Source organism: Geotrypetes seraphini, chromosome 17 (assembly GCF_902459505.1).
Source record: "Geotrypetes seraphini chromosome 17, aGeoSer1.1, whole genome shotgun sequence".
Lineage (NCBI taxonomy): Eukaryota > Metazoa > Chordata > Amphibia > Gymnophiona > Dermophiidae > Geotrypetes > Geotrypetes seraphini.
In genome coordinates this window covers 48,721,045-48,747,865 of record NC_047100.1, presented here as the reverse complement: position 1 = coordinate 48,747,865, position 26,821 = coordinate 48,721,045, and the positions used below count along the sequence as shown (strand labels likewise).

The 26,821-nt window shown below is 41.8% G+C and overlaps 1 protein-coding gene across 11 annotated transcripts in view; it reads left to right on the top strand.

The window, feature by feature from the left end:
- LOC117351463 (acylamino-acid-releasing enzyme-like) overlaps positions 1-26,821 on the top strand; it is a 162,230-nt gene that overhangs the window by 118,071 nt on the left and 17,338 nt on the right. For 9 of the 11 annotated variants that reach the window (XM_033926764.1, XM_033926767.1, XM_033926771.1 and 6 more), the window contains 4 exons: positions 9,881-9,964; positions 12,807-12,887; positions 13,832-13,920; positions 18,515-18,705. In XM_033926764.1, coding sequence (XP_033782655.1) covers positions 9,881-9,964; positions 12,807-12,887; positions 13,832-13,920; positions 18,515-18,705 — 445 coding nt within the window. The remainder of the gene's footprint in view (positions 1-9,880; positions 9,965-12,806; positions 12,888-13,831; positions 13,921-18,514; positions 18,706-26,821) is intronic. The other 2 variants (XM_033926772.1, XM_033926773.1) reach the window with 2 other exon arrangements.

The window sequence follows — 26,821 nt, the reverse complement described above, 5'->3', positions numbered from 1 at the left end:
GACGAAACTTGAGACGGCTTATGTGGGCACTGCTAAGCGTGTCAAGCATGATCATGTGACACCGGCAAAGACTGCACTCCCGGATGAGGAAGAACTAGATAAAAAAGAAGTGATGACAGCGCTGGAAAAAATACAGCAGATGCTACAAAAGAACACAGATTACATACAGGAAGTAAAGGAAGAGGTTGTCAACATAAATAAGCAGCTGGGAATTGGCAAACCAGAGAGTGACAACGTTGGGAAAAAAAATGGAACAGTTGGAACTAACAGAGGTTCAGTTTAAATCTGAAAGAAAAATCATTTCAGAGATGCAAAAACAACTGGAAATTATGAGAATCGTGGACGTCGGAAGAACATAAAAATAATTGGGCTGGCGGAAAAATTGGAGGGAGATAATCCCATAAAGTTTCTGGAGACTTTAATACCAAAGCTTTTTCAGCTGAACTCAAAACAACCTCTTGAAATTGAAAGGGCACACAGAATTCCGTTCCAATGGTCAGAAAGTCAGTCAAAGCCCAGACCGCTTATCTTTAAACTGTTAAAGTTTCAGCAAGCCTTTGAAATACTGAAGTTGGCAAAAGCAGACAAAAATTTGACATATAAAGGATCAAAATTATTATTTTTGCCTGACTTTGCAAAAAATACAGCAGCATTGAGGCAGCAGTTTCTGCAGTTAAGACCACAGCTTAAAGAGAAGGGTTATAAGTATGGTTTATATTTCCCTGCAAAAATGAGAATATCCTATGGGAGTAAATCACTATATTTTGAGGATCCAGGGAAGTTGAAAGACTTTCTGAATAACTCTGAACCAATGACTATGTAAGGAAGAAAAGGTTTAGAAGACAGAAATATATTAATAGGAGTGGAATATAAAAGTAAGACTGGAATAGAATGGATGGAATGCTAAGGATTTATGAAAATGTTACATTTCTTCTTTTATGTATGTATGTAGTGAATATGAAATTGAATGAAATGGTTTAGAACTCTAATATAAATATATTTAAAGAAGCATATTCATAAATAAATTAAAAGAAATATAGATATTATGCTGTGAAAGTGGGAGGAGGGAGGAATATGAGATGAACTTAAGGAGGATTTATAAAAATATGTAGAGTTTTGAAATGTTCATTTATGAGGATGTTTGAAAAAAAAAAAAAGAATTAATTTAAGAGAATTAAATGAAAACTTATATAAGTTGAGGGTTAACAGATGAACATAATAATAAGTAAATAGTAATGGATTTATGATTAAGAAGTATAATATTAATATTGAATATGGCGGAACTTAAAAGATTTAAAAGAGAATTGATAAAAAGGTAAAGGTGGTATTTGACCATTTTGGAAATTGGGATATATAAAAGTATGGAAAAATAATGAAATAAATGGTTATGTTAATATTTAAAATATGTCATGGTAGTAAGATATAAGATGGGAAAAAGTACATTTATATGTGGGAGACAATGTATAAATGCCTGGGGAATGGAAGTGGTTGCATATCCTATGCGTGGTTCAAGTTTATCCATAATGAAGGGAGGGGTGGGAGGGATATGGGGAGGGGGGATATTTAAGAGTAAGGGGAAAGAATATCTGTGTAGTAGGGAATATTATATCATATTCTTATATTATATGATATAAGATATGGGAAGGATGGTGTCTAATCAATTTCATTTATATAAACTGGAGTGTCAATGCTGGAATTTTATTGAGTTGAAAGATGGAGACTAAATTCTACTCTTTAAATGTCAATGGCCTGAATCACCAAATTAAAAAGAAAAAAATGTTAAATTTCCTTAAAAAGCAACAGGCGGATGTATATTTCATCCAAGAGACCCATCTGTCCACAATAGAATCTAGAAAGCTGGAAGGGGGATGGATTTCAAAAGTATTTTTTGCTCCAGCAAATGGGAAAAAGGCTGGAGTGGCCATTTTAATTAATAAAAAATGTACAGCTGATTTTAAGATGGTAGAAATGGATCCATTAGGAAGGTGGGTGCATATTGAAATGAGCTTGGAAAATAATACCCTGGACTTATTTAACATCTACGCTCCTAATACGAATCAGATGGAGTTTTTTTAAGAACCTACAACAAATTTTAATGCCACTGGCTGCTTCTAATTTAGTGGTGGCTGGAGATTTCAATGCTGTAATGGATTCAATTATGGATAAAAATCCAAGTAGAGTTATGAAATCATTAGGGCTAGATAATTTGGTAAAATCTTGTGATTTAATAGATATATGGCGTATTCTTCATTTTAATGATCGGGAATTCTCTTTTTGTTCAAAGGCCCATAATTCTTTTTCAAGAATTGATTATATTTTTGTTTCAAATAATTTAGCGAAAAATGTAATAAGAGCTATTATAGATCCTATTCTCTTATCTGATCATGATGCTGTATGGATTGAGTTAGAGGATGGTGAAAAGGATTATTCTAAGCCGGTTTGGAGATTTGATAATTCTTTGGTAGTAGATTCAAATTTTACTGAAGATTTTAAAATAAAAATGATTGAATTCTTCCAAATTAATGATACTAATGATATAAATATGGAAGTATTATGGGATGCGTTTAAAGCAACCATGAGAGGTAATATTATTTCATATTCAGCATACGTTAGGAAAAAGTTTACGAAACAATTTGTTGATTTGGAAAAGGAAATTAAAGTATTGGAAAGTAATTTAATTAATAGATGGGAGTGGAATACTTTGCAATTATTTTTTAAAAGCAAAAGTTAAATATATTGAGTTATCCTCTAAATTTGTAAGGAATGATTTATTTTCTCAACAAACTCAATACTATGGAAATTCAAATAAGGCGGGTAGGATGCTAGCAAATTATCTTAAAGCAAGGAAAAGAAGAACAAAAATTGTTGTAATAAAAGATAAAAATGGAAAATCACATAATAAAATTGATCAGATTCTAAAACAATTTTTTAGTTTTTATAAAGACTTGTATTCTTCTGAATCTTACAGAGATAGAGAAAAGGATGGATTGGAATTTTTAAGTTCACTTAAGGGGCCTCAAATTCCTGAACATATAAAAGGAAGTTTAGAAGAACCTATATCTTTAAAAGAGTTAGAAACAGCATTGAAGTCTCTTAGAGTTGGATCCGCTCCAGGTGGTGATGGATATACGGTAGAGTTCTATAAATTATTTCAAAATACTTTGTTACCCTATTTGTTAAAATTATATCAATACCAACTGAATAAAAGTTGTATATCAGGTACTATGGCAGATTCATTAATTATTGTCTTACCAAAACCAAACAAAGATCCTACTTTGGTATCAAACTATAGGCCTATGATGGAAAACTTTTAGCCAAAGTTTTGGCATTAAGATTGGCCAAAGCTCTCCCTTTTATTATTGATACTCACCAAACAGGATTCGTTGCAAGAAGACATTCTTCCAATAATACCAGACTGGCTTTTCATACTTTAAATTTAACAAAAGATATTCAGGATCTGGCATTCTTAATTTCTTTGGATGCAGAAAAAGCCTTTGACAGAGTTGAATGGTCTTTTATGTATCAAGCATTAGAATGGTTTGGTATAGGGGACTGGTTTTATTCAAATGATTCAGACATTGTATAGCTCCCCTGGTGCTAGGCTATATATTAATAATAATTTATCGGATAGATTTAGTTTACAGAGGGGGGTTAGACAAGGTTGTCCTTTGTCTCCTTTGCTTTTTGATGTTGTTTTGGAACCGTTGTTGATAGCTATTAATCAGGCAAAGGAGATACAAGGAATTCTGTTTTCAAGTTGGGAATATAAACTCTCCACTTATGCGGATGATATTCTGCTTTATTTGAGGAAACCAGAGACTAATATTCCATGTTTGCTTGAATTGATTGAAAAATTTGGAAAGTTTTCTGGGTACAAGATTAATTGGAGCAAATCGGAAGTGCTATCACTTAATGTACATTGTACCAAAGGATTATTTGATTCATTTACATTTGTTTGGAAAGAAGATGGATTAAAATATTTAGGAATCAATATCAAAAGTACTATTGAGGATACAGTAAAGGAAAATGAAAAACTTTTATTAAAGAAAGTAACGGAAATGTGTGAGCAATGGAATCCTTTATATTTATCTTGGTGGGGGAGAGTTCAAACTGTTATTGCCTGTGATTTGTTATCAAATGAGTATGATACCAGTTTTTTTTCAGGGGTCATTTTATAAAAAGTTGAATGGTATTCTTACAAAATTTGTTTGGTTGGGGAAAAGACCTAGAATTGCTTTAGTAAAGTTACAAAAAACAATTGTGGAAGGGGGGGTAAATTTTCCAAATTTTTATAGGTACCATCAAGCCTATATTTTAAGACAGAGTATGTATTGGGTCCTTCCAGAGCTCATGGAGAATGTCCCAGACTGGTTGTATTTAGAATGGCGACTCATGTTTCCTATACATTTGGTTCATCTTTTAAGTATACCAATGCCTAATAGATACAAAGGGAATAAAATTTTGATTGATACTTGGAAGACTTTGAGATATGTTACTAAATTATCACCTATTCCAATTTTTAAATCATTAAATCAATCCATTTGGCTAAACTCCAAGATTAAAATAGGCAGTCATAAAATTCTCTGGAAACAATGGATCATTGCAGGAATAAGAACTTTAAATGATGTTATTTCAAATGGTAAGCTGCTTAGTTTTTCACAGCTGCAACATAAATATGGTTTTAATAAGTCACAAAGTTTTAAGTGGTTGCAGCTGAAGCAGGCTATTCAGGAGGGGTTCCCTGAATGGAAAGTTCTTGATAATCAATATAGTTTGGAAGTCCTGTGTTTCCAGGCGGATTTCTTGGGTCACCAAGCCGCTAAGTGGTATAAATTGATATATGGTTTTACAAATAAAAAACAAAAAACGGGTCTCAGAGACATTTGGAGCATTGAGATTAAGCATCAAATTTCTGCTTCTCAATGGCCACGAATTTGGTCTTGGAGAATTAGATGTACAGTGTCGGCATCTATGAGACAGACTTGGTTCTTTTTGTTGCACAGAGCTCTTTTGACCCCAGTACGTTTACAAAAGTTTGATAGCTCTAGATCTAATAAATGTTGGCACTGTAATCTAGAAGCAGGGACTTTGGATCATCTAATTTTTTATTGTCCTTGTATTAACGCCTTCTGGAAGTCAATTTGGTCTCAAATTAATTATTTTCTAGAAAATCCAGTTGCTATGTCATATGATACAATTTTGTTTGGAACAATGATGAGAGCAAAGAGTCAAATTTCAGCAAATAATAATAAATTACTAATGATTATGACAGGAGTTGCCATTCAGAATATAACTAGAAATTGGAAAGATTATACAAGACTTAACTATACTTTTTGGTGGAATTCTATATGTTATATTTATAAAATGGAACGAATTCTTGCTATGCAAAAAGGAAATTATAACAAGTTTAAAAAATTTGGGGGCCATTGATTGAATATTCGAATGATTAGACACTTTTTTTTAAAGAAGAATAATATGATATGGGATTGGGAGGGTATAATGTGTGAGATTCAAATAAAATGTTGATATGTGTGGAAGGGAAGGGGGGAGGGGGGATAATATAAGATTTAATATTATATGAATTATACAAGTGAATTGTATGAATATTGAATGATTATTGTATACTTGTTATGAGATATGAAAATGAATAAAGAATTGGGAGAAAAAAAAAAAAAACCCAAGCTAAAGGCCCACTTTTTTGAAACTGCTTTCAACTCTTAACTCCCCCTCACTGCTCGCCCACTATAATCTCCCCAACCCTGAAATGTCCTGTCTAAATTAGATTGTAAGCTCTTCTGAGCAGGGACTGCCTATTGTGTGTTAGAATGTACAGAGCTGCGTACGCCTTTCAGCGCTATAGAAATAATAAATAGTAGTAGTATTTATTTATATGTGTGTGTAAGAAGGTATAATATGAATAAATATATGATATATTTTATCTAGGCATGTACAAGTATGTATAAGCAGGTAGATTGATTATATATTATAGGCGGAAATAAGAAAGAGGATTGATTATGGTTTAAGAGGTCTTTATTGAGAACCAACTTAGAAAATGCTAATTGTACTGTAGCACCTTTACAAAAGCACAAGTATTGATTAAGGTTTAATAATGTATTGATTATGGTTTAATAACGTCTGTATTGAAACCATCCCAGGAAACGCAAACTCTGTACACTTCCCCCTCCCCATTCGCACTTTCTGCACTCGCGATTTCACATAATCGCGATTTTTTTTCTGGGGAGGGGGAAAATTTTAAAAAACACATTTTTTACCTCCCTGCCGCCTTCCCGGCCTTACCTGGTGGTCTAGCGGGCTTTCGGGGCAGGAGCGATCTTCCTACGCTCCTGCCCCATGCAGATCGCCATGAGGAAATGGCTGTAGGGAGTTCCCGTCGTAGTCTTGAGAGACTAAGGGAACTCACAGAAGCCATTTCCTCATGGCGATCTGCACGGGGAAGGAGCGTAGGAAGATCACTCCTGCCCCGAAAGCCCTCTAGACCACCAGGTAAGGCTGGGAAGGCGGCAGGGAGGTGGGGGTGGGTCAGAGCTAGATAATTGCGGTTTTTCGCCATTCACAGTCCGGCTCTGCCCGTATCCCCCGCGAATAACGAGGGAGAAGTATATTGTAACACCTTTACAGAAACTTATACAAACTGCTCTGAATTGACTCCCCCAGTTATATCAGCAATATAGAAACTTTCAATAAACAAAACCATATGTTATATACATGCTTTGCAAAGGGAGGGTGTATCTTTAAGTTTGGGCAATCATCTTGGGAAGTTTTTCAGTCACGATGACAATTTATACAAAGCCAGCTTGATTACTACAATATTGCCTATTTGGCAATTTCCCAGAAGAATATGCAACGATTGCAAATAGTACAAAATGAGGCAGTTGGGCTGGTTTTTAGGTTGAAGAAATACGATCATGTAACACCCTCCTATCGAGTACTGCATTGGCTACCAATGGAAGGTGCGGGTGAAGTTTAAGTTTAGTTGCTTCTGTTTTAAGGCTTTGTTTGGTTCAGCTCCCAAATATATAATTGCGCTTTTCTCTTTTGTAATCAACAGACATAAGAGAAACTCTTATCTGAATTTTGTTTTTCCGCCTGTTAGAGGATGTAAACTTAAAAAACATCATCAAAATCTTTTTTCATATCAAGGAGCGTTATGGGGTAAGGATTTAGAACAATTGCTTTTGCTTACTGACACTTATGGGGAATTTAGGAGACATCTAAAAACATATCTCTTGTTGAAGTATTTAGGCAGCTAATGTGTAAAAATTTTATTATGCACTATTTTGATCATTATAGCGTCTCTAATTATTGGCTTTTAACTTTTTTAGTTCTATTCAACTTCTTTTATTGTTTTTTTTAGTATTGTAAATTGCATAGAACTTTAGGGCCTTGCGGTGTATAAACTGATTATTATTATTCTGTGAACTTAGTATCGGCCCTACATAGAGCTCTGTGAGACTTGACCCCTTTGAAACATTATGATCAAATTGTTATTCAGAGGAATTCCAAGCTGAGGATGTGGTTATCGCTCATAGCCTGCTTTAATTTATAGTGCCTATTTAGGGGATAACATGGTGGCTGTTACCCGCTGCTAGCTGTAGGTAACCCGCCAAAACGGTGGGGAAAAATCTGTGTTCACCGTGGCTACGGGGTCAAGGCCATTCACCACCCTGTGGAGCGGTGAATGGCCTTGTCCCCGCAGTTAAGGGAGGGAACGCGCATGGTCACCTATCACGCTCCCTCTCTCCTTACTACCACCGCCACCCAGTCCCAACATCTCCCTACTTCTTCCCTGCCCCTTACCTTCATGGCTGCAATTTCTAAACTGCCTTCTTACAGCAGCCGGAGCATTGAAGCTGTGTGTGGCTGCCATAAAGGTCATCTCTGACGCAACCGGAAGTTGCATCAGAGACGACCTTTCCGGAAGCCATATGCAACTTCAATGCTCCAGTACTGTAAGAAGGCAGTTTAGAAATCACGGCCACGAAGGTAAAGGTCAGAGAGGTTTGTCGGCACAGTTGTGCGCTGCAAGCAGGAAACACTCCTTCTGCCTGTCAGACCGGGCCTATTCTCTGGGGGGCGCAGGTGCATGGCAAAAGCGGCTAAGAGGTGTTCTCGCTGCAGGGGGCCTGAAAGCACCACTAAGGTAAGGGGCAGGGAGGGAGAAAGGAAGAAAAGGTGGGGTGGAGAGGAACAGACGCTGAAAGGACATGGGGAAGACAGAGTGGGGAGAACACGCTGAAGAGAAATGGGGAAGAGAGAGTGGGGAGAAGACGCTGAAAGGAAATGGGGAAGAGAGAGTGGGGAGAAGACGCTGAAAGGAAATGGGGAAGAGAGAGTGGGGATAGATGCTGGCAGGGAAGAAGACAGAGATGCCAGACTATGGGGGGAGCGGAGGGAAGAAGATGGGTGCCAGACCAATTGGGTTGGGAGTGAAGGGAGAGGCACAGTAACAGAGCAAATGGAAGACGCAGAGAGAAGAGAGACAGTGGACGGAAGGAATTGAATGAGAAGATGAGGAAAGCAGAAACCAGACAACAAAGGTAGAAAAAAAAAGTCTATTTATTTTTCTTTTTTTTTTTGTTTTAGAATAAAGTAGTGTATTAGTTGTTGATAAAAATTTATAAACGAAGCCCTGACAGCTAAACATCTCTTTCTCTAGTTCAGCAGCCAGAACTGTGATTTATAAGGAAGGAATAAGCTAAATATTGCAGTACTGAGGCTTGTATGGATGCTGCGGGGACGGTGACGGGGCGGTGAATGGGATGGCAGTGACGGTGATGGGATGGTGGTGACGGGGCAGTGAAAGGTACAGTGGGGCAATGACGGGGACAGATTTTTTTTCCCCATGTCATTTTCTATGCCTATTATAGGGAATGTCCATTTCGTACAATAGCCTGAGCTTATTTTTTAAAATTCAAACTTATTCTGCAGGCCTGGTATCCAAATATGAGATGGCTGATCATGTATTTTCATATGCTTTCTGGCTTTGTCCTGTCTTAATTTGGGGGCTCATTTACATAATCTCCCTTCCCCGGCTGGTTGTGTGTTGCAGTATTTGCTCTCTGCTAGCTCCCCATCCTTTTGGCACTGGAGGGCAGCTTTACATAATCTTGTTTTAGAAGCCGGTGCTTTAAAAGGCAAAAGATGTTTTGAATGCTTTGGGAACAGATATCCAGGATTTATGTCTATAATGCTGACTGACTTAGCCTTTTATTTTTGGTGGGGAGGGCGATCTCTGGGCTAAAGTATGGGAGGTTCTAAGAGTCGCTGCCTGCTGTTATTCTTCCTCTCACTTTAATAGAGTTGAGATCTATTTATTTATTTAATTTCCTATACTGCTCTCCCAGGGCAGCTCAGAACAGTTTACATTAATTTATTCAGGTAGTAAAGCATTTTCCCCTGTCTGTCTACCTAATGTACCTGGGGCAATGGGGGGATGAAGTGACTTGCCCGGGGTCACGAGGAGCAGCGTGGGTTCGAACCCACAACCTCAGGGGTCCTATACTTGTATCTTTCTTTTGGTGATTCACATTCTCCTGTCTCCGATAACCATACTATATTTTGGGCACTGAATTACCTGCACATTGAAATCACTTTTCATCATTCTACTCATCTGCTTTTTTGCTTATGAGATCGTGGGGGTTATGTTTTTTTCATCACTCAACTGCCTTGTGATACTTGCAGTATTTTCTTATACCACTGATATATTTTGCCTATTTTGTTATGTAAGTTTAAGAAATGAGACACTGTATTGTTTTAATTCTGTGTGTCATGTAATAAGCCACCTATCGTGCAAAAAATCCTAACCCTGGAACATTTTTAACCTGCTCAGTTTATTAATGCCACTCTCTGTCGTCCACAGATGGGCTTACCTGTGAGAGTCTCCTGCTGCTGCCATGCCATTCCCTGGAAGGAAGACTGTTTCCTCTCATTGTTAGTCCCCATGGTCAGTCACTTTCTGGGAGATTTTCCAGCACACAAATGCATGAGACAGATTACTGGTGCAAGGAAGGAATTGTGAATTTCCGGGTGCAGGTGGTGTATCTAAGAGACAATCAGCAAAGGAGCGTGTGAGGCATATTACCTTTGGAGGAGCAAGTGAGACAGGGGTATTGGTGGGTGATGACTAGGAGAAGGACTTATCTGGGAAGGAGTTAAAACAGATGTATCAACATGTATGTGATCACTCGATTGCAGTCTGTGTACCTTCTGGATGGACATCATTGTATGAAAGAAAAGAGGCTGACAGAATTTAACAGTGGGACCGCAGACTCTCCAGAATTTTTTTAAAAATTAAGCCCACAAACTTTCCCGCCAAAATTCAAATTCACAACCAACAGACTTCCCTGTTCTCAATCAAGTCAGCCCAACAAACTTTCCTCCCCAAAATTCAAATTTCTTGACCCACAGACTGCCCTGTTCTCAATCAGGTCAATGGACCCACTATACTGTATATAAAGACACACTGCAGATCTCTCAGCATATCCTGAAGAAAACCACAGCATGATGGCTGAAATGTCGGTTCTTTCTACACAGACGCAGCATGACACAGAAAACTGCTACCATCATCTCCCCTCTCTCTTTTTTACCTTATTCTTCTACTATCCAACAGTACAAGACTGCTTTTTCTTGCTCATGACTTTCTTGGGCAATAGGCTCTTTGGAATGTGCTGGGCAGTACTGATATTTTTGAATAGTAAGATGCAATTTTGTTATCAATAGGCTCCTGTGAAGTTTTAGATGGGGTGTTTGTGATTATTGATTGTGTGTTTTATTGTAAGGCCTTTGGTATAAGTGACATAAATGTTGTAAATAAAAAAAATTATTCTGTATCTCTATCCCCTCCCCCACACACATACTGGCATCTCTCCCTCCCTTCTGTCTCCACACCCCCATCCTCCCACCAGCCAGCAACTTTCTTCCCTTCCTCTTGCTCCCCTCCCTAAGGGTCCAGCAAGTGTTCCTTTCTCCCCCTTAGGGGTACAGCACTTGCCCCTTCTCTCTGGTCCTAGCATCTCTATCCCCTCCCTAATCTTGGCATTTTCTCCTCCCCTCCCTATGCCTTCACCATTCTGGCATCTATTTCTCTCTCCTCACCTGTTTCTCCCCCTTCTCCTGCACCCCCCACCCCACTAGCACCACCATCCTGACATCTCTTCCTCTCCTCCCTTTCCTCCCACAGTCTGGCATCTCTCACTTTCTCTGCTTGTGCCCCCATGGTCCTTCAAACTTGCTTCTGCTGAAATGATGCTGACTCCTGCTGGCCTGGCATCCTTTCTCTGCCTTGCCCCACCCCTAGAAACTGGAAGTAGCATCAGAGGAGGCAGGACATGACAGAAGAAAGCTGGCAGCTGCCACAGAACTGGTGGCTCTGCAGCACTACAAGCAAGTTTGAAGGACCATGGGAACATGAGGGAGAGAAGATGCTAGTTTGAGAATGGAAACTGAACAGGGCTCCTTGTTCCAGCCAACGATCTAGTACAGTAATATGTGAGATCATGGCACTTAAGCATATGAGCTGGAGAAGGAGCTTGAATTTGTGTGTTACACCTCAAATGCTGTGACCTGGCCTGTATGCATGTCCCCTGTCCCCCCAGGTTCTTTAAATTTGCCCTTGATAGCAACACTGAAAACAGGTTGCCTTTGACCAATCTGTGGGGCCTTCATTCTGCTGTATCCATCTCCTCTGATTCTACTTCCTGTTTTCTGAAGGATGGGACTAGAAGAGGGAACACCGCGCCCCCCCACCTCCCGTGGACTGGTCACAGGTAGCCTGTTTTCAAAGCTGCTGTTGCTACATGGCCCAGCAATTGAAGGCAAGTTTAAAGGACCCCAGGGAAAGAGAGGGGTTGAAATGAGTGAGAGATGCCAAAACAAGGGGGAGGGGAGAGGAGTGAAGTGCTGAACCAAGGGGATAGAAGAAGGCAATTGAGTTAGAAATGCCGAACCATGGGAGGGGAAGGCAAGGGAAAGGAGATAGATGCCATAACCACAAGAGGAGAGAGCAAGATGGTACAGGACCTATGGGGAAAGATACTGGACCTGCATGGGAAGGGAGGGAAGTTAGGAAAATATGCTGGGATCTGCAGGGGAAAGAGGAAGAAGGAGAGATACTGTACCCACTGGTTGAGAAGGATAGAGATATGGACATTTAATGAAATCCTGGGGAGAAGAGTAGGAGAAAGGGAAGAGAGGGAGAAATGCTGGACCTGGGGGAGACAGGGACACAAAAGATGATGATAGACACATTGAGGGGAGATAGGAACAAAGAAGGGTGATGCTGGACAGGGCAAGAATGCAAACATAGAGAAGGGGAATGCTTAACATTGTGGGAGGAGCAGGGACACAGAGGAAATAGTGGAGAGAGTAGATAGCGACCCAGAGGGAAGATGGATGGTGAACATGGAGACAAGAGAAATGCTAAATGGATATAAAGATCCTGGCAAAAGAGTTAATAGAAGATAGAGGAAAGCAGACACCAGAGACTGGGACCAACACGATTAGAAAAATAACAAAGGTAGAAAAGGGAATTGTATTTTCTATTTATTGACATTAAATTTGCAAGAACCATACACACACTTACTTTATGCTGGATTCCATCTACCTAAATACCTACAGTACTGTTCCTTCTATCCTTCCCCCCCCCCCACACACATACAGAGGCCTTGTATTGGTTCCCATCCCTTATGCACAATTCCTGGATGGGTTCTTCCTCCTACCCCTACAATAAGTCTATCATCATCTCTCGCTTTCTCAGACCTTTCTCAATTCTGTATGTTCCTTTGCAGGAGGTCCACACTCCAGCTTTGATGCCTCATGGCAATTATTTGCAGCTGTCTTTTGCCAGCTTGGCTTTGCTGTTCTAATGGGTGAGTATTGGTGATATATGTGACTCTTTTGTGAGCCAACATTTCAGTTCTCTTTTCTACTGTACCTAGGGTTACCATATGGCTCCAGAAAAAGGGAGGATAGATTGAGACATCTGGGTTTTACTACCACTGAAAGCAATGAAAGTAAGGAGAACATATGGCAACCCTAACTGTACCCAGATCAATGCACCTCATTCTCACATCTGCCCTACCCCCAGCTTACTAGTTGGCTATTGCTGTGTCTCACTATGACTGAAAGAGTAAAATGCAGATAGAGCTATCAGAACAAGCCGCAGTTTGTACCTCCAGGACTGTTTGGCCCAAGGATATCAGATGATTGTAATATTGCACAACAAGCTGAAATCTGATCAGAAAGAAGGTCAACAAGATTTTGAGATAGGTGTTAGAACATAAGAACATAAGCAGTGCCTCCGCCGGGTCAGACCATAGGTCCATCCTGCCCGGCAGTCCGCTCCTGCGGCGGACCAAACAGGTCACGACCTGTCTGAATCACCAGAAGGGGCTCCCTTGCCACCTTGGTTTCTCATTGAAGTCCTATCTTCCCATCGTAGTCCTAACCCTCCGGTCTTGCACATGCACGACCTGTTGGGTTTCTATACTTATTACCTGGTTAGCTTTCTATACCTGTGTTACATCCCAGCACCTCTCTCAGTATCCCACGATCCCTTTATCCCTCAGGAATCCGTCCAATCCCTGTTTGAATCCCTGTACCGTACTCTGCCTGATCACTTCCTCCGGTAGCTCATTCCAAGTGTCCACGACCCTTTGGGTGAAAAAAAACTTCCTTGCATTTGTTTTGAACCTATCTCCCTTCAGTTTCTCCGAATGCCCCGAATGTTTTGATATCTGTGGCTGTACTGGCAGATGTTTGGATAGTCATAGCTGCATGCAACAGTCCTTTTAATGTGAGTTTGTCTCCACAGTGAATTACAGAGGATCCACTGGATTTGGGCAGAATAGCATTGAGTCTCTCATTGGCAGAGTCGGAGAGCAGGATGTTCAGGATGTGCAGGTTGGAATTCCTTCCTGCTTTAATTCTACTTCCTTTTCCTCCTGAGAAAAGTTCCTCAAGTACAGAGTTGGTAAATGACCCAGCCTCTGGGTTTGTGTCATTTGGAAATCAATACTGCAGGTTCCACAATGCATCAAGTGTTAGAATATGAAATTTGAAGTCTCTTTTCAGAGGCTCAGACACTTAATAGTTCTGAGGATAGTGAAGGCTTTTTCCTATTCATTATGGTTTTATTTTATATTTCAGTTACTGGGTTTCAGGCCAGAGATTAAACCTCTACTTTGTAGGCTAAGATACAAGGGGGTCTAGATTTCCACATCAATTGGATGCTCCAGGGGTGTTGAACCTACCTACCTAGCTTTTGAGTAGAGCTTGACACAGGGACAAAGATTTATCCCTGTCCTGTCTCCCCGTCCCCTCACCATCCCCACATTTTTTATCCCCGTCCCCTCACCATCTCCGCAGTCTTAATTTTCTTCTATGCATCTCCCTGCTCAAAACAGAAGGATTATTTTGTGCAGTTTTATGGGCCTAAGGCATTGCAGGGCGTTCTAACTTTTATTTTGATTGAAAGAACATCAATAAAAGTACAACTTGTGAGGCATGCTAGGTCCTACATTGCACATAGAAAACCAAACATCAGCTCAATACTAGTGATATTTTGGTCCAGCTCTCCCAAAAACTTTAGTTCTTATTTAGTTCACACAATTGCGACAGTAAAGCAAGAAGTGAATTTTTTTTTCTTGTGAACCAAACAGACATAATTGCAAACATATCAAGTATAGCCCTCAGAATATCATATGCAAATAACTTAGGGCCCCTTTTACAAAGCCACAGTAGCGATGCTGCTGCAGTAAACCCACTTAAGCCCATAGGAAGTGAAGGGCTTCACTGCGTTTACTGTGACAGCATCACTACCACAGCTCTGTAAAAGAGTGCTTTTCTCCGTCGTTTCCAGGAACCTTGAAACCTATACAGGCAATCCTTAACATCAACCTACAACACAACTCTCTGGCCCTGCCGCAATAGCTGCCACCGCTACTCGAAGAGTTTCAAGATGGCTGTTGAGACTTCATACAGCAGCCTCATGAGACTTTGCAAAGTCTTGCAAGACTGCCACATGAAGTCTTGGCAGCCATCTTAGCCACCATCAAAGCTCAAAAGAGTTTTATTTTGGCAGCAGGAGCAGGAAAGAGTTGAGTTCTTTCCTGTCAGCCTAGCATTGCTAGCAATCAGCATTTTGGTTGCCCTAACCAGTGTCAGCAAAGGCCTATGGGAGATCATATCATTCATGTCTGACCTTAGGGAATGTCATTGCAGACAGTCTTAATTAAATCAGTGTTTAAAAGGTAACAAACGAACTTGCAACTAACAGGTGCAAAGAGGTGTTAAGAAGATGTGTTAATGTCTGGTGCTTAAAATAGACAGCTTAGGATGTAAATGGGTCTAGGTGCACAGATAACTAATCAGAAACTATTGTCAGAGGCATACTGGAAATTACATTTGACTCCAGTCTATTTTTCTCCAGTCTAGTACACCTCACTCACCTTCCTGGTCAATGAAACTAACATTGTTTCAGACAGTTTATTAAGGATGGGGATACTTAACTTCAATAGATTCTATTTGTTATAAAAAGCCCCCTCTCAACATCAACCCCCCTTCTCTCTATTTCTGGAACCCAAAGCTTAGACCATCACCCCCCATCCCCCTTTCTCTCTCTCTCTCTCTCTCTCTCTGGCTCTCCCTGGAACTTCATGCTTCTCTGTCTCTCTTTTCCTCTGGACTCTTTAAAGCAGGAAAACTGCTTTGCTCTCTCCTTAATTGTAATGCTTATGAATATTGCTTTTCTGTAAGCCTATTTAAGAACATAAGAAGTACCTTCACCGAATCAGACCTTAGGTCCATCTATTCCGGCAACCCACACACGCGGAGGCTAAGCTAAGTGTTCCCTGATGAAGACCCTGTTTTCCCGTATCTCTCAATGTGATTTGTAAGGTGTACATCCAACTTGCCCTTGAATCCCAGAATGGTAGTCTCCATCACAACCTCCTCCGGGAGAGCCTTCCAAACGTCCACCACTCGTTGTGTGAAAGAGAACTTCCTGACATTTGTCCTGGGCCTGTTGCCCCTCAATTTTAGTCCGTGACCTCTTGTCCGAGTCACTTTTGACAACATGAATAACGGTGTTTCTTGCTCTATTTTGTTGCTTTTATTATTTTAAAAGGCTCTATCATATCCCCTCGCTGTCTTCTCTTCCCCAGGGAGAACAAGCCCAGTTTTTCGAGGCATTCTTTGTAGCTCAAATTCTCCATACCCTTTACTAGCTTCGTGGCTCACCTCTGCACCCTCTCCATCAGGGTTATATCCTTCTGTAGGTAGGGAGACCAGTGTTGAATACAGTACTCTAAGTGTGGTCTGACCATTGCTCTGTAAAGCGGCATTTTGATGTCCGCCGATCTACTTGTGATTCCCTTCTTTATCATGCCCAACATCCTGTTTGCTTTCTTTGCCACCGCTGCGCATTGAGCCGACAGTTTCAGGGTCCTGTCTATCAGTACTCCCAGGTCCCTTTCTTGTTCGCTCTTGCCCAATGTCACACCTAACATTTTATATTCATGTTCCTTATTTTTCCTGCCCAGGTGCATCACTTTGCATTTTTCTATATTAAACTTCATCTGCCACTTTTCCGCCCACTTCTCTAGCTGGTTTAAATCTCTCTGGAGTTCTTCGCTGTCCATGTGTGACCCAACTGTCCGACATAGTTTAGTGTCATCTGCAAACTTGATTACATTACTTGTTGTATCTTCTTCCAGGTCATTTATGAAGATATTGAATAAGATGGGCCCAAGAACCGAGCCCTGGGGCACACCGCTTGTCACCTTTTCCCAGTCCGAGAACTTCCCATTTAAGCTTACCCTCTGCAATCTATTCTCCAGCCATTTGCCTATCCATTTTAGTATATCCCCTTCTATTCCTTGGCTTTGTAGTTTCCTCAGAAGCCTAGCGTGTGGAACCTTGTTGAACGCTTTCTGGAAGTCCAAGTATATTATATCTACTGGGTCTCCACTATCGATTTGTTTGTTCACCTTCTCAAAAAATTGAAGTAAATTCGTCAAACATGACTTCCCCTTCCTGAAGCCATGTTGACTGGCTGTTTTCCAGGTGTTGCAATATGCTATCCTTGATTAGTGTCTCAACCATCTTCCCAGGCACCGACATAAGACTCACAGGTCTATAGTTGCCTGGTTCCCCTCTCGATCCTTTTTTGAAGATTGGGATTACATTTGCTATTTTCCAGTCATTTGGTATTTGCCCGGTTCTAATGGACAAATTAGCTAGGAATTGTAATAGTTCTCCGATTTCTACCTTAAGTTCCGTTAGTACTGTCGGGTGAATTCCATCTGGTCCAGGGGATTTGTCACTTCTTAGTTTGTCGATCTGATAGTATATCATGTCCAAGTCCACATTCACTGTGGTGAGGCTTTCCTCAATTCCTCCCTTGAATACTTTCCCTGTTTCGGGCATTGATGCAGTGTCCTCCTTGGTAGACAGACGCAATATATATTCTTTATACAATCACTTCTGGCTGTGCTTGTTATTTGATTCTACTTCCTGGTGAATCTTCTGTGAGGGTATTGAACTTGGGACCGCGGATTGTAAGGCCGCTTCAATCATAACCCCTTCATCCATATATTTCCTGCCCCTGAAGAGACCCCTAAAACATCAGGGATGTTAAAAGGTAGGACATGGGAGGGCCACCCTGAGTCCCCATTGCTGCAGTTTTACCATGACAGCAGTTTCCATTCCCACGGCAGTAACACTAGGCAAATTGCTTCGGGCTCCCCCATTACCATGGTAATTACCACAGTAACAATTACTGTCGCTCTACTTTTGAGTTTTTAAAATCCTTATGTTGATCTTTAAAATGATCCATTATAAGATTCCTTGGTATTTGACATAAGTGATGACACTTTACCAGCCTCTTAGATCTATAAGGTCAGAGGGAGTGATGTGATTATTTATTTATTTTTATTTATTCAATTTTCTATACCGTTCTCCCAGGAGAGCTCAGAATGGTTTACATGAATTTATTCAGGTACTCAAGCATTTTTCCCTGTCTGTCCCGGTGGATTAAGTGACTTGCCCAGGGTCACAAGGAGCAGCGTGGGTTTGAACCTACAACCTCAGGGTGATGAGGCTGTAGCTTTAACCACTGCGCCACACTTTTCCTTATCAACAGATGAGTTTTTACATACGCATTATGAAAATAAAAAAGCATCTGTAATTTCAATAGCTGCAGTATTATTATGGAACGATTTGACAGGACCATTAAGATTAGTTTCTGATACTCTGAAATTTAAGAAGATATTGAAAGCAACTCTGTTCATGAAGGCTTTTAATTGAATGGGCAGTGATATTTTTATGAGTATACTGGAATTTTGTTTTATCTGTTTGTATGTTGGTTGATGAATATGTTTGTATTTTGTAAATTGCTTAGGTTTGAGCGGGTTAGAAATTTTCTAAATAAATCAGTCTATCCAAATTTAGTAACTCGATGATCAGAATAGTTTACTGGGTTCTCTCTCTCTCATAGTACTGTGTGGAACAGGTGCTGAAGACAGAGCCTCTAGATTCTACAAGATTGGCTCTGTTTGGTGGGTCACATGGAGGCTTCTTGTGTTGCCACCTGATCGGCAAATTTCCAGGGTTGTACAAAGTCTGTGCTGTGCGAAACCCTGCAGTGAACTATGTCTCTTTGATAGGAAGTAGTGACATCCCTGACTGGTGAGTGCCTTTTTAAATATCCCTGATAAGAAGCAATCACTTCCCTGACTTACGAGTGTTTCTTTTGCTCTCTTTGATAGGGAGCACTCAGGGCTGAATTTATACATATTGCGGCCCTAAGCTGTAACATTTAGTAGGCCCCTCAATTAATTAGGTTTAATAGTTTTCCATTCAAGTGAAGCGTGAGGCCCTAACCTGCAGGTTGTCTAGCTTATATATCGGAGCTTCTCAATCTAGGTATCTGGACCCCAAATTGGGTCACACAACACATCATTATTCTGCACCTGCACACCGCTTTATTTGGCTACAATCATGGGGTCACATCCACAGAAAAGATTGGTAGCGCCATTATTTGTAAAACCAGCCTTGAAAGCAGTCACATCCTTGATTTTGATAAGGATACACAATACACATCAGTATTATTAGCCCAACACAGTTTATAGGCTATGGCCTCAGAATCGGAGCCTACGCACAGCAGTAAATCCCAAGCTGAGATAATCCACGTAGTTGTAATGCTCCTGCTCCAATCATTGGCCAATATTGCTTTTTTAAAAATGTTTCAATAAAGCTAGTTTGAACCCTTCACCACACACTTCACTTATTTTTCAAAAAACTTTTAAGAAATACTGTGCATATGTTTGCCAAAATTTGAAAAAGTGTAGACCACAAAACTTATCTTTTTACTGGTAGTCTTCACTATTGGAGTCTTTTGTCACTAGTGTCTGTTTGCCTGCGTCAGGGCCACCAGGACATTAACAATCACAGGCTCGGGGGTTACGTGATGCCGGGCGCTTGAACGGACGTGTCTCTCCACAGCTCCGGGCCATGCCGATATAAATCTGCACAATACCCTCCGTAAATTCAGATTCTTTTTTGCTTTCTACGCTATATCTTTGTGCCCTTTGCTCTGCTGACTTGGTGGCACGATTCTTTGGAGTGCTTGTACGTGCGATGACCGCTAAAACACAGCGGGGTGTTCGGGACAGAGTGAAACAGCAGGAGCCGAAGATGGCGGAAGGCCACGAGGTTCCAATGTTTACACTACAAGAGGCCGCAGTGCAGGAACTCACCCGATCCCTAACCTTGGTGATGGAGGACAAGCTTGCCAAAATACATACATTTATGGAGGATATCAAAGAAAGTCTAGATTCTCATGCGGGTCGCTTGCAGCGTGTAGAAGATCGTGTGGCACGCCAGGAGGATCAGGCTGCTAACTTTGAGGAACGGCTGCGCACCCTGGAGTCCACTAACAAAACCCTGATGGACCGCGTGGATGATCACGAAAACCGAGGGAGGAGAAAGAATCTGCGTTTCATCGGTTTTCCCGCTTCTATCCGAGACGTGGATCTCCACAAGTGCCTAGAGAGCTGGCTGCTAAAGATTTTGGACCCTACGGATCCGAGCATGTCTATTCAAATCGAGCGGGCGCACCGCGTGGGCCAAAGGAAGGACGATGAGACGCGGCCGCGTCCTGTGCTCGCCCGGTTCCTTAATTTTGCGGTTAAGGAAAGGATCCTGGCTCACTATCGTAAGGGGGTGGATTTTATCTATGATGAACGCAAAATCTTAATTTTCCAAGATTTTTCCCCCCAAGCTTCCTCCCGGCGCAAAGCGATGGCGCCACACTGCAACACCTTGTATCGCCGTAACATCCGAGTATCCCTCCTTTATCCAGCCCGGGCTCGGGTTTTCTATAACAATAAAGTTCACTATCTGGAGACACCAAGAGAGCTGGAGCAATTCGTTCTTCAACTGCCAGCTCCTATGCACCCTGAATCTGTACCTACCTGACCTCATATGCCGGGGACTTGGAATTTTGCATTGCAGCATGGCCGCATGTGCTTCTCTATGAACCGCCATTGATGTGAGACTGGCGGTTGGCGGCAGATGGCCTTGATTTTCGCTCCTTAGCCAGCGGCAGTATTGTCCTGGTGGCTGTTCTTTGACTTTTATGCCTTATTTGCCAGCAGTGCACCAGGAGCTTTGTTTCTTTTGGTTCTTTTGTTCTTTTTTCCAGTTCTGAGTCAATAGGGGGACTACCCCTTTTCTTGTGTTTATTCATGCAACTTTCCCTTGGATGAGGCTTTGTTGCCGGTTTCTCATTAGTTGCCTTTTCTTTTACTAGTTGCTGACATGAAGCTGCTTTTATGTTATATCATTCTCTGGTTTTGTCGGTTATGCCTTTACACTATGTGCGGGGCATGGCCTGGAGCTGTTGTTTGTATTTCATTCTCACTTACTGTTTGCTGTTCTGGGATGCTTGTATGGTTCTGGGGGGAGGGAGGATTGGATTGCATGTGGGGAGGGGAGTGTATGGGGTTTTTGTATGAATGTGTATGTATGGGTTTTGTTTGGGATCTGTGATTATGGCTGTCTGGCTCACGTAGACTATTCTCTTGTGCATTTTTGTACTGCTGTCACTCATGTGTGGAGGGGGGATTCGGCTGGGACGTTCCCCGCTCCGTGTTTCTGTAAGTACATGCTTTGCTATGTAACTGTTACCACAAATGTAATGCTATGTCTTCTCTGACAGTGACATCCCTCAATGTGGATGGGATCCACTCTCCCATCAAGCGTGCCAAAATCCTTGCTTACCTCCGACGAGAACGCACGGACGTAGCTTTTCTCCAGGAAACACACTTCACAGACGAGGAACATCGTAAACTAAAGCGGGATTGGGTGGGTCAGATTGGCTTTGCCTCTTACAGCTCTAGACAGCGTGGGGTGGCTATCCTCATACATAAACGCATACCGTTTACTGTTCTACAGCAGGTCTCGGACCCTGATGGGAGATACGTCTTACTAGTGGGTGAATTATGGGGCCAGTCCATTGTTTTTTGTAATATATATGCCCCTAACACTTATTCGCACGCTTTTTTCTCTCACCTTGTAACTCTCTTGGCCCCCCATGCTTCTAGTTTACTTGTGTTGGGGGGAGACTTCAATGTGCCTGCTAACCCAGCCCTAGATTGCCAACCAGTGAGAGACGACCCTAGGGAACATTTCAACAGGGACGTGAATTACCTCATGGGAGAATTGGGCTTGTTGGATGTTTGGAGGACTCTACACCCCAAAGAGCGTGATTTTTCTTTTTATTCCCACCCCCACCTGTCTTATTCTCGTCTTGATTATTTCCTTGTTTCTGAACTCTGGTTCCCCAAATTTGCCTCGGCCTCCATGCTCGCTCCGACTTTATCTGACCACTCTTTGCTCTCTATCTCTCTTCAGTTTTTGCAGTCCTCCGGTGAACGCATATGGCGTATGTCACCACAGCTCTATACCGATAAGGTATTTCATGAATATTTTTCCAAAAAATGGGAGGACTTTCTTCATACTAATTCTGTTTTGGATGTGGGGCCTGCTGTCTACTGGGAGGCTGCAAAATCTGTCATGCATGGTCACATTTTGGCATATTCTTCTGCTCTGAAGAGGCGACGGGAAGGTGAACTCCTCGCCCTCACTCGGGAACTGCAAGAGCTTCGCCGGGTGCACATTTCCCAACTTACCCCATCGATCAGGGCCTCACTGAAACTATTGAAAGATAAGATCAATCATCTCCTTGACGCGCGAGCCCAACGCAGCATATATTTTTACAAATATAGACTGCACGCCTGGGGTAACAAAACAGGACGTATGTTAGCAAATTTGGTCAGACCACCCAAGGCCAAGCACGTCATCACCGGTATTAAGGACAGGACGGGCCACCTACACACTAACCCTATGGATATCGCGGCTCATTTTGTCAGTTTTTATCGAGACCTTTATACGGCATCCCCGGTTGACTCCCAGGCCCGAGGTGACTTTTTCAGGGACCTCCCTCTGCCATCTCTCTCGGAGGAACAAGGGCGGATATTGAACTCCCCCATCACGGGGCAGGAACTACAAATAGCTATTGGTAAACTTACACTTGCAAAAACACCGGGCCCGGACGGCATGGGGCCGGAATTTTACAAATTGTTGCCCCCTACTGTTTTGCCGACATTGCAATCCTACTATACCGGTCTATTGACCGACCTTCCACCTGGGGACACTCATAATCGAGCTCACGTTATCCTTCTCCCCAAACCAGGCCATCCCCAGGACCAATTGGGCTCATATCGACCAATTTCCCTCCTCAACCAAGACGTTAAGATTTTAGGTAGTATACTGGCGGCCCGTCTTAATACCTTTCTGCCGGAGCTGATCCACAAGGATCAGGTCGGCTTTGTTCCCGGCCGACATGCATCTCTGAATCTTTTAAAGGTTTTGTCGGTTTTGCAGTCATCCCATGCGCCGGGGGACAGGGCCCTTATCGCCAGTCTTGATGTTGAGAAGGCGTTCAATATGGTCTCCTGAGAACATCTTTTTTGGGTCCTGGGGCGGTTTGGCATCACTGGTGATTTTGTTCGGTGGGTAACGGCTCTCTATACTAGACCATCTTCGCAGCTTTTGGTGAACGGAGCATTGTCTGATTCTTTTCCCCTAGGACGTGGCACCCGTCAAGGATGTCCGTTGTCCCCTCTCCTCTTTCTGCTTTCATTGGAGCCTCTGGCACAACGTATCTGACAAGACTCATGTCTTGAAGGTCTTCGTGTGGGGACACATGAATTCCGCATTAGCCTATTTGCAGATGACATGCTTCTTTACGTTAATCACGCTGACACCATTATGCCCCGTCTTATGGCACTTATACAAATTTACGGGCGTTTTTCGGGCCTTAAGATCAATTTTGAAAAGACGGAAGCTCTTTTGCTTGGGACGTCGGGTGTGCCTCGATGGACAGAGACCCTGGGCGTGGGAGTGGCCCCTGGGAAGCTTAAATACTTGGGAATAATGTTGTATTGCGACCCTAAGCGTTTATGCACAGCCAATATCTCCGCCGCGCTTGGTAAGATCAAAACCTTGTGCCATCGGTGCCACTGTCCCTCATGGGAAGGGTTGCATTAATCAAGATGGTACTTTTCCCCAAATTACTGTACCCTATTCAGACTATCCCCGTTTGGGTGGCTTCTTCTGATGAGCGTTCTTATCTTGCCACTATCAGATCTTTTGTTTGGCGAGCTGGGGCACCTAGAATCAGTTTTTCCAAACTCTCTTGAGCTAAACAGCATGGGGGCCTGAACGTCCCTGACTTACGCATGTACAATGTGGCAGCTTTATTTTGCTGGATACACTCTCATTTGGCACCTGACTCCTGTTCTTCTCCTTCGACCCTCTTGGAATCCTGCTGTATCCTTCTCTCCTTTTCCTCTTTTCTCCATGGCTGTTCTGGGGGGGTTTCGGCCTTCCCTCTTCTTCTTCTTCTTCCCCTTCCTCTTCTTTCCTTCCTTTTCTTTTCTCTTTTCGGAAGGCTTGGGTATGGTGGCGCAAGAAGCAGAATCTGCTACCTGGTTTTTCCCCTTTTCTTTCTCTCCTTCGCAACCCTGATTTCCCTCCTGGCATGAAACGTTTATGGGGTCTGTTAGATCGAGGAGAGCGGGATACCACTGTGGGGGCGGTTTTGGATATGGGGGGGGGCTCTTTCCCTCTTTCTCTCAGGTGCGGGCGCATTGGGGTCTCCCCTCCCATCACATTCATACATATTTACAGATTCAGCACTATATTGCTCCTCAACTAGCTCACCATGCAGGCCAATGGGAGAGTGGGTCCCTTGATAATATTTTTCTGGAAACCCCGTCTTCCAGGAATACTATCTCCTGCTGGTATTCTGCGTGTAGAGACCATCAACCTGAGCTGGGTTTGGTGACACTTGCTGGGGATTGGTCCTCCGAGCTGGGAAGGACTGTCACTGTTCAGGATCTGCATATGTTTTTTCAAAACATTTATACCTTGGTTAAAGCAGTCTCTCTTCAGGAGACACAGTTTAAAATCCTCCATAGAACATATATAAGAAGAACCCGTGGGGTGATCATGCATTTATGGACTGATGCTCTCTGCACTCGTTGTTCACAAAGCCCTGGTACATTTCTCCATACCTTTTTTGACTGTCAGGCTCTCACGATTTGGGGCCGGGTTCATCATACTTCAATACACTTTTGAATGGAACTGTGTAGCGCTTCTGCTAGGGGATGTTCAGGATTTGATTCAACAGGGTGTAGACCTCCCAGCCCAGAAATTCATCTTGCATGCTGTTCTTCTGGGCAAAAAGCTTGTTTTGCAACAATGGTCTACCACAGAGGCTCCTGCCTTCAGTCTATGGATGCAGGCCAGATTTGAACTCGATTCTTATTCCTCCAGAACTCAAGCTGTGTGGATTAACTATTGTGCATTATGGGACCGTTTTTGGGCTTTGCCCCCACCTGCAACTGCACCTTCATGACTTTTGTGTTTTCCTGAAATAGAAGGCTTGGGTCTTCGTTTTCACATTTGACCTACTGCAATTTGTTTTCCTCTTTTGTGTTATGCTTATTTATTGACAGCTCAGGTGAGCCTTGGTTATTGTGCGCATTGCTTGCTTTGGGTTTGAATGGGAGTGTGTGAGTAGGGGAATGTCTGCGTGTTCGGCTGTTGATCTGTAAGATTGCATTGGTGAATCGTTTGGGGATTCACAGGCTTCTCTCTATTTCTTTGTCATGTGTGAACCATGTTTATTGTACCATCATTATTGCTACTGTTTTGCGAACTCTATTTGTTCATTTCCACCGAGTTGGTTTTCCGCTGTTCTGCATACTGTACATGGTTTTGATTGCCTAATAAATATGATATTACAAAAAAAAAACAACAAAAAACAATCACAGGCTCAATGAATTCACTCGGTCACAGATTTTCAAAACCGAGTGAATTGATTGAGCCTGTGATTGTTAATGTCCTGGTGGCCCTGACGCAGGCAAACAGACACTAGTGACAAAAGACTCCAATAGTGAAGACTACCAGTAAAAAGATAAGTTTTGTGGTCTACACTTTTTCAAATTTTAGCACAGTATTTCTTAAGTTTTTTGAAAATAAGTGAAGTGTGTGGTGAAGGGTTCAAACTAGCTTTATTGAAACATTTTAAAAAAAGCAAATATTGGCCAATGATTGGAGCAGGAGCATTACAACTACGTGGATTATCTCAGCTTGGGATTTACTGCTGTGCGTAGGCTCCGATTCTGAGGCCATAGCCTATAAACTGTGTTGGGCTAATAATACTGATGTGTATTGTTTTGAAGTAGTGGTATTTCATACTATTTGGAGGCTTTGTTTGGTGCAATGTTAAATTGTACTTGGTCTTTCGTATTCACGTTATATATTGTTTTCCTTTGGTACAGTGGTCTCAAACTCAAACCCTTTGCAGGGCCACATTTTGGATTGTAGGTACTTAAAGGGCCTCAGAAAAAATAGTTAATGTCTTATTAAAGAAATAAGTTTAGTTTATAAATAAGTATAGTTTATAAATCTTTTTCTTTTGGCTAAGTCTTAATAATAATATTGTAGTTTATAGCTGAAGAGACATATGATCAAGAAACTGTTTTATTTTACTTTTGTGATTATGATAAACATACCGAGGGCCTCAAAATAGTACCTGGCAGGCCACAAGTGGTCCCTGGGCCGCAAGTTTGAGACCACTGCTTTGGTATGTTTAATCAAAACTTCTTTCTTGGGAGTTTCTTTTTTTTATTAAACAGGAAGTGTTAGAACATTCAAAATCATCTAATGTTACTTCAGAAGTAGATAAGCTCAGTACTTCAACTCTGATCAAAATAGCATGTCAATTCTGAAGCTAATGGACTATTCAAATCTGCAAAAAGTTGATGTTTCTGAAATAAGGACTTCACAATCTTAAATAAATCTTGGTATTCATCATCTCCCTGCTTAATCATTTTAGCACAGAATAGTTTATTTGCTTTTAAGATCTCATCTCTGTAAAAACCTCTTTTCCTCAATCCAAATTTGCTCATCGGCCATCAAATCTGACCAATGCTAGTCCTTTCAAACTTCCTAAATTCCTGTTTAATAGCTTAATACCAAGGACAGCAAATTGCTTTTTGTTTTAAATATCTCATAGGAGCTAATTTATCAGCCAAGCCTGATAGATGAGAATTCCAGTCTGAAACATTTGAGTTGGTTTATGGTAAGTAAGAGACTAAGGAACGAAATAGCAGAGCCACTTCGACAAATATGCAACCTATCCTTAAAAACTGGAGAGATCCCGGAGGAC